This window comes from Convolutriloba macropyga, chromosome 12 (assembly GCF_964194025.1).
Source record: "Convolutriloba macropyga chromosome 12, txConMacr16.3, whole genome shotgun sequence".
In the NCBI taxonomy this organism is placed as follows: domain Eukaryota; kingdom Metazoa; phylum Xenacoelomorpha; order Acoela; family Convolutidae; genus Convolutriloba; species Convolutriloba macropyga.
The window spans coordinates 22,838,224-22,847,218 of NC_134479.1; the positions used below are offsets into that span (position 1 = coordinate 22,838,224).

The following is an 8,995-nucleotide window of genomic DNA, read 5'->3' on the forward strand; positions in this document are numbered from 1 at the left end:
ACGCGAGTTCAGAAGTCATTTTTTAGTGAGGTGTTATGCAATTAAACTAAAAGCAGAAAAAATGACGTCACACACAAAGTTCAACTACAAAGCAGTAGAAATCATTGAAATCGAAAAAATCAATTGCAAGAAGTCAGATCGCAAGAATCATCGTTGGAGACAACGAATTAAAAAAAACATAACAGGACAAGTCCTGATGTACAATTCAAAGAATTTTTATTGACTAAACAAAAGACTAAAGTGAATTGGGAAAACCATTTCCAAAAAATCAGATCAAAACATCTGAAAATCAAAGTTAAAATGTCGCAAGTAAAAAAACCACTAGCGAGAAAGGGAAAGTTGGTTCAAACAAAGTAACTAGGCCTATAATGAACTATGAATGGATTGAGAAAACCATTAAGAAAACAATTCGATCCAAAAAATCGAACAAAAAAAGAGTAAAAATCAAAGAAATTGCCGCATGTGAAAAAATCACTACCAAGAAAGCAAATTTTTGTTCGAACACCGTTTTCTCACTCGACTTTAAAATTAGAGTGAAAAAATTTTACGCCACAACACCACTCGCTTTTTTGCTCAACTTCTTGTTTCCGCGTGACCAAAATCACTACTTCAATTTGACTTCAAAAATCATGAAAATGTGGACAGATCTTAAAAAATAAGACAGCGCCCCAATATAATTCAAATTCTTTGAATTGAAAAAAAAACACGATGTCCCCAATAATAGCCGCTGTCGCTTCGCGGCTTTTAATACTATTAGCTAAGAGAAAAACTTTTCGACTGATCAAGAGAATCAATTCACAACTTTACAGAATTAATTCATAATGATGCCATCGTACTTCTGCTGGAACCACTTCATCGCTTCTTCTCTCTTCACGAGATGCTGAACTCCAATGACATTCTTGCATCGCCTGCGTTTCGAGACAGAGTAGCCGTTTCGGCCCAGGACAACGTAGAAGTCCATTCCGTAGATACCAATACCAGGATCGTACTTGATACCCAGATCAATGTGCTCCTGAATTCCGAACCCAAAGCTTCCAGTAGCCGCAAAATTGCCTTTCCTCAATTCATACTCTTTGACCTTCAGGCCTCGTTCAAGAAGCTCCTCTGCTTTGTCGCCTCGAACGGTACAATGGACAGCAATCTTTTCGTTTCTTCGAATTCCGAAAGATCGGACAGTGTATCTTGCCTTGGATGAAACCGGGGTTTGGCCAGTCAGTTGCTCCAGCACTTTAGAAGCCCTTGTCAGTCTAAAACACATTCAAATCGTTCGTCTGTTTTAGCCAAATCGTAATTAGAGAACCAATAGAAAATAGACAGGCACTAAAACCTCGAGGCAGCTCAACTTAGTCAATTAGTTTGTAATCATGCTAAAAAATGTGCGTGAAAAAACACGTATTCAATGAAAATATGCTTTTACCGCGCAATTGCCTAAGTTTCTTTCGCTTTCGAGAGCCACCAAAATCGCCTATTTTTATCATTTGATTATCTGAATAAAAGATAACAAAACCCTTCGGTCCTGGTACACAGCACTCAAGCGCAAGCGCGCTCATGTCGGGGAACTAACTTTCTGGAGCGATGAGAATTTAAGTTCAAGCATTATAGACACTTATATACCTAGAAACGTGAACACTTAGATACCAAGAAACGTCATCCAAAAACCGACATTTAAAATCTTTATCTTTCACTTGGTAACTGCAATGCACTCGATAAACTAAAAATAAATTAAATTGTATCTTGTAAATGGGTGCAAACCCTTCAGCTGATTGCTCAAAATCCTTTTCTACTACCACTACTACATTCCCTAAAAAATAACAAATTAAGGTCAAAGCTTACAATTCCTTGTTTTCAGTAAAGTGACTCGCTTACCTGTCACCGCTCTCTCCCACGCAAATGTTGAGGCAAAGTTTTAGAATCTTGATCTCCCGGTTAACATTGGTCTTTTTGGAGTCTTTAGCTGTCGCGGCAGCAGCAACCATTTTGATCTCAAATTAGAAAAATAAAAATGAACATCTATGAAATGGGTTGTCCGAGTGATTGTTTCTTTTGTGCACTCTCAGTTAAAGTTACATTTACATCACAGATCATTAACAATTAGGGTCATATAGAGAAGCATTGAGAAAAATATCCGAACAATTTACATTTGATAAACTATCATACCTGCTAAGACGCAAACTTTTTATTGGGAAAAGCACGACAAACACAAAACAGAAAGTGATAAAAAAGCATATAGATAGTTGATCAACTCAGGGGATACAGGTCTCCTCCTACAACGAAATACAGACATCGAGATATATATCCACTCAATATTGTAATAGGTTAAGAAAATTTTGGATCTTTTCCGTTTGTGTCCCCAGTATGTTATGCTCCCCCAGGCAACAGCGCGGTGGGGGGGTGGAGGCAATAGCGGGGGTGGGGGTCAACAGGGGAGGAGGGGGGGTGTCTCAACCTCTAAGAACTGCCCTTCACACCTTAAGTATAAGTCTCCAAAACAGTTTGAGTTAAAACAGAGCTGAAAGGCTCTAAGAGCACTTAATGCCCGCTGGGCGCTACCTGTGAATCCCGTTTTTGAGGACGAAAAGTCAAAAGCGTCAGACGAAAAATCGGTCAAGCGAAAAATCGTCTAAAAGGACCGACAGGACTAATATAATTGCTACAATCTTCGCTTGAGTGCAATTAACCAGGCTCAAGGAGCCGCGTCAGAAGTTTGAAATATCGGATCTTTTCTGTTTGTGCCCCCCCCTGTGATATCAGAGGCCGGACTTTTTTGGGGTAGCCCGTTACCGGGGATTTCAGATTTCGGCAGAAGATATTATACGAGAATTATTATTATGTTATTATTAAGATTGAATATTTGGTATCAAGCATTTGGCGAGAGAAGTCTCCGCATCTGCTTGATTGTTTCCCTAAAATTTTGGCCATCCTAAATATTTTCCTGAGTCAAACATTTGGTGTGATGGTTCTCCACATTTCCTTGCCTAATTAGTTTAGGCCCCTAGCAACACTTCCCTTAGTCCCCTTTTTATCCCAAGTTACAATGGTGCCCCCACCACCGCCCGAACCTCTCTGCAACATTTGTAATGATCCTTGCAATGTACAAGTGAGTGCATTTTGTGTCAAATGTAAGAGAATAAATGTTCACTTTGGTTGTTTGAGAAATTCAAGTACCGCAATTATCAAAGGAATGTTCTGCTTGTCCTGTGCTGCTTGTACTCCTAGCTTCACTGGAGAACTATCTGCGCTGGACAAAATTACGGCCGTTGAGAAAAAGCTCAATTGTGTTCCGCGAGGTGACTCTATGATCCGCGAGGTGACAATGCTACGCAATGAGATAGGGTTGATAGAGAATCCGAAATTTCCTTTTCTAAAGATGCAGAAAGTGGACCCGGCAGGAATCGAAACGACAGCTCATCCAGTTATCACAGTTCGACAGTACACCAATAGAAAAAGTCGGAAAATTTTGATTTGAAACTGTACAAAGATCAGTAAGTTCACCTGAGAAGGAAAAAACGGGAACGAAGACCAATCCAGCAGTCATCAAGGGTGTCAAAAACCACCCGAAGCGTCGTCATTTATTTGCAGGTCGATTGCGTCAGAAAGAACATAACAGCATCAGAAATGGAGGAGTGCTGTGTAGAGAAGAACGTCGAACTACTTCATTTTCACCACATTTTGAAGTCAAAGCCATTGTGTATTTAAGTTTGATGAAGAGAAAGTTGAGTTACCTGATTTCTGGCCTGAAAACGCTACGGTTTCAAGATTTTAACTGAAAGAGGCCACATGTGATTGGCTAAAAAATTGGATCAAAAGTGACTAATAGCCAGTCTTCCATTAAAAAAAAGATCGACGAAACAAAGATTTACAGAACTAATCTTTTGTCTACATAATGTACGCTCCGCCAGGAACAAAACGATAGATGTAAATGCCCTCTTGGAAATAAACGAAATTAGTTTGGGAGTATTTATAGACGCGTGGATTACGAAAAACTCAGATGACGACTTTATTATAAAGCAGTGTTTTCCCACGGGGTTTCTTTTCTATAGCGCACCAAGGGTGGATAAAATAGGAGGTGGAATTTGCCTCTTTTAAAGATATGAAGAATTTTTTGAATTTTTTGAATGCTGTTATGCCTCTTTAACTGGGGCTACCAGTTATTTAGTAATCGCTCTTTATCGACCACCTGGAATAAATGTTAAATCTTTCGTTGATCATTTACTATTCCTTTTGAAGAGAAAAAGGCTACAATTCGACAAGATTGTTCTCTTGGGTGATTTTAACATTTCATTGAATGTAAATAACGTTGCATCAAATATTGGAACTCATTTTTTGAAGATTTCGGCCTGACTCAGTACGTCTCCGAGATAACACCTAGAAGTGGGGGGATTACTGATATTTTACTGCCTCAATTAACAATTCAATTAACGTTACATCGAAAAGCTTTGTTACATCTTCAGACCATTCGTTTATTTGTTTTTTGCTTTATCCCAAGTTACAATGGTACCACCACCACCGCACGAACCTCTCAGCAACATTTGTAATGATCCTTGCAATGTACAAGTGACTGCATTTTGTGTCAAATGTAAGAAAATAAATGTTCACTTTGGTTGTTTGAGAAATTCAAGTACCGCAATTATCAAAGGAATGTTCTACTTGTCCTGTGCTGGTTGTACTCCTAGCTTCACTGTAGAACTATCTGCGCTGGACAAAATTACGGCCGTTGAGAAAAAGCTCAATTGTGTTCCGCGAGGTGACTCTATGATCCGCGAGGTGACAATGCTACGCAATGAGATAGGGTTGATAGAGAATCCGAAATTTCCTTTTCTAAAGATGCAGAAAGTGGACCCGGCAGGAATCGAAACGACAGCTCATCCATATATCACAGTTCGACAGTACACAAAAAGAAAAAGTCGGAAAATTTTGAATTTGAAACTGTACAAAGATAAGTAAGTTCACCTGAGAAGGAAAAAACGGGAACGAATACCAATCCAGCAGTCATCAAGGGTGTCAAAAACTTCATTACTTCTTCAGACCATTCGTTTGTTTGTTTCTTGCTCAGCAGTGTGAAACAACGCATATCTCAACGTTTGATTTACAAAAATTGGAAGAAGTTTGACTCTGAAGGTTTTATCAAGTTATTGAAGTCGTCTTTAAAGTTTGACGTTGCCTCAAGTATTGAAGAAGCATGGGAAATGTATCTAAGGTTTGAGAATATTTTGGATTCCGTTCTACCACTCAAAACAAAAACATTTACTAAAAATCAAGGCCCATTCTTTGACGACGAGCTTTTGAGATTGAAATGAAAGAAGAGAAAAGCAGAGCGTAAATATAGAAAGCCGAAAACATCCGTACTGAAATCTGAATATGAAAAAGTTACTCATATGTATTTTGGAAAATTCTTAGAGCAGCGTAGATTATATTTTGAGAATGCGCTGATGGAAAATAGAAGCCGTATAAAGTTTGCCACCTTCAAATAGCTTCCTAGTCAAGATGTAGGACAGCTTCCGAAATATGAAAACAAAAAACAGCTTGCAAACAGCTTCAACACGAGTTCTTTATATCTAAAGTGGAAAGTATCATTGCATCGATTCCCACTGCGATAGGTCCTGAAATTCTGAAACCTGAAGTTAACTCAATGAATTCGTTCACAGGGTTGTCGTTAAGTCAGTTTAGAGATTCGTCAAACAGTACGTCTCCACTGGACATCATTCCGGCACATCTTGTAAAGTCATCTCTAGATTATTAATTTTTCGACCTCCTGAAACCTCTTAATCTTTCGCTGAAGGCGGGATGTTTCCCCAGTCCTTTAAAATGACCATTGTTAAGCCCCACTAGGAGAACCCAAAGGTTCTGACAAAAAAGATTTTTCAGTTTATCGACCTATCTCAAAGCTAAATTACATTTCAAAACTATTAGAACAGGCGGCTTTCATGCAAATGTGTGAACACCTCGAAAAGAATAGTCTCCTAAGCAAATACTAAAGTGCCTACAGGAAATTTTTTTCTACAGAAACAGCACTGGATAAGGTGACAAATTTTTTGCTCCTCAATTTAGATAGGACAAAAAGCACCTTTTATATTGGGCGTGATATATCAGCTGCCTTTGAATCTCTCGATCATGAATTGCTTCTTTCAATTCTTGAAAGAAGTTTGCGTTTTAAAGACAAAGTGCTGAGCATTTTAAATAGTTATCTGAGTAGTAGATCTGAAAAAAAGTTGATGGTGAATATTCAAAGCCAAGAACTATAAAAACGGGTGTTCCTCAAGGATCTGTTCTAGGTCCTGTTCCTTTTTCATGCTATCTTGTTCCTCTGAAAGTTCTGTTTGAACGTCTTGATGTCAATTATCTTTTTTATGCCAATGACACTGTTATCTATCTCGTTTAGCATGCTTCGATAAATCAGGGGGCTTTTGATTTGATTCTTACAGCTCTGCAAAAGTGGTTCAGTGGTGCTAAGCTTCGATTATACTCGAATAAAACTGAATACATGGTTATTAGCAGAAAGAATAGTTTAAATAGCGATATTGAACTTCCAACCGATGCCAATTTTTCTAACAATGTTACTTTGTTGGGCTTCAACTTAGCTTCCAGAATTTCATATACGAAAAAAGTTAGTTCTGTGTACCGTAGATGCTATTACTTCCCGCGAAAAATTTATTCCATTAGAGATACAGTCGACAGAAATTCGTTGATTGAATTAGTTCGGGTAATGATTCTCTCGCGACTAAATTACTGCAACTCACTGTACTATGGACCACCTGTGTATATCATACAGAAATTACAGCGTATAATGAATCTCCTTGTTCACCAACAGCAAACTATAACAAAGAGCTTCATTGGCTACCCATGAAATAATGTACCCTCTAGAAAACTCTTCTTTTTGGTCACCGTTTAGTTCATCATCCGTGGAAAATTCCGATGTATCTTGGCGCATTAGTTTTCTTGCTCAGCAGTGTGAAAAAACGCATATCTCAACGTTTGATTTATAAAAATTGGAAGAAGTTTGACTCTGAAGGTTTTATCAAGTTATTGAAGTCGTCTTTAAAGTTTGACGTTGCCTCAAGTATTGAAGAAGCATGGGAAATGTATCTAAGGTTTGAGAATATTTTGGATTCCGTTCTACCACTCAAAACAAAAACATTTACTAAACATCAAGGCCCATTCTTTGACGACGAGCTTTTGAGATTGAAATGAAAGAAGAGAAAAGCAGAGCGTAAATATAGAAAGCCGAAAATATCTGTACTGAAATCTGGATATGAAAAAGTTACTCAAATGTATTTTGGAAAATTCTTAGAGCAGCGTAGATTATACATTGAGAATGCGCTGATGGAATATAGTAGCCGTATAAAGTTTGCCACCTTAAAATAGCTTCCTAGTCAAGATGTAGGACAGCTTCCGAAATATGAAAACAAAAAACAGCTTGCAAACAGCTTCAACACGAGTTCTTTATATCTAAATTGGAAAGTATCATTGCATCGATTCCCACTGCGATAGGTCCTGAAATTCTGAAACCTGAAGTTAACTCAATGAATTCGTTCACAGGGTTGTCGTTAGGTCAGTTTAGAGATTCGTCAAACAGTACATCTCCACTGGACATCATTTCGGCACATCTTGTAAAGTCATTTCTAGATTATTAATTTTTCGACCTCCTGAAACATCTTAATCTTTTTACCTGAAACCTCTTAAAAACGGGTGTTCTTCAAGGATCTGTTCTAGGTCCCGTTCCTTTTTCATGCTATCTTGTTCCTCTGAAAGTTTTGTTTGAACGTCTTGATGTCAATTATCTTTTTTATGCCGATGACACTGTTATCTACCTCGTTTAGCATGCTTCGATAAATCAGGGGCTTTTGATTTGATTCTTACAGCTCTGCAAAAGTGGTTCAGTGGTGCTAAGCTTCGATTATACTCGAATAAAACTGAATACATGGTTATTAGCAGAAAGAATAGTTTAAATAGCGATATTGAACTTCCAACCGATGCCAATTTTTCTAACAATGTTACTTTGTTGGGCTTCAACTTAGCTTCCAGACTTTCATATACAAAAAAAGTTAGTTCTGTGTACCGTAGATGCTATTACTTCCCGCGAAAAATTTATTCCATTAGAGATACAGTCGACAGAAATTCGTTGATTGAGTTAGTTCGGGTAATGATTCTCTCGCGATTAGATTACTGCAACTCACTGTACTATGGACTACCTGTTTATATCATACAGAAATTACAGCGTATAATGAATCTCCTTGTTCACCAACAGCAAACTATATCAAAGAGCTTCATTGGCTACCCATGAAATAATGTATCCTCTAGAAAACTCTTCTTTTTGGTCACCGTTTAGTTCATCATCCGTGGAAAATTCCGGTGTATCTTGGCGCATTAGTTTTCTGAAATCATAAGGTGACTAGATGCCAATATGCGTACAATTTGAATGTTCCAAATGTCACAACTGCATTTGGGCGAAGATCGTTCTGTTTTGCTGTTCCTTTAGAATGGAATAGGTTGACTTTTGAGATGAAACTAATATCCCATGAATTTGATTATCGCAAAAAACTGAAAATTTTTTAATTTAATATTGGATTTTGAAACATTTTTTGAGTTTGTAAATGGTGCGTTAACCTATATTAATAATAATAAAGCATGCCTTAACAATGCTGCCACTACACAGGTGTATAAACGCACTTTTTTTCTGTTTTTCGACTGCGCTGATTACGTTATTTGAGGTTTACGAAGCTTTTGGCATCAATTTGCCATTGGGCCAGGGCATGAATTTCAGAAGTAAATCTTTGACATAGAACCGGCAATTCAGAGGAAGAGTTTCCGTTCCCTAAGAGTAGTCGCTCGACTCGAGGCCGGCAAGTCAGCTCCAAGATACACGTACAAATTTTGACAGTAGTTTCTACAAATATTTTCATCTATAAAGGGAGACAAACAAATACAGTTTAAATTTATGAATATTTTTGTAAAAGAAACCAATTTAATAAATTAAAAACAAATCTGATAGCTACAA

General features: G+C 37.8%; 1 protein-coding gene across 1 annotated transcript; it reads right to left on the reverse strand.

Annotated features, from left to right (window-relative positions):
* Positions 1-770: 770 nt before the first annotated feature.
* LOC142351078 (large ribosomal subunit protein uL5A-like) lies at positions 771-1,985 on the reverse strand. The gene is made up of 2 exons (XM_075403165.1): positions 1,867-1,985; positions 771-1,247 (listed from the first exon to the last, which is right to left on the reverse strand). Exons 1-2 carry the CDS (start codon positions 1,974-1,976, stop codon positions 812-814), a joined length of 546 nt encoding a protein of 181 aa, XP_075259280.1. The 5' UTR covers positions 1,977-1,985; the 3' UTR covers positions 771-811.
* Positions 1,986-8,995: the final 7,010 nt, after the last annotated feature.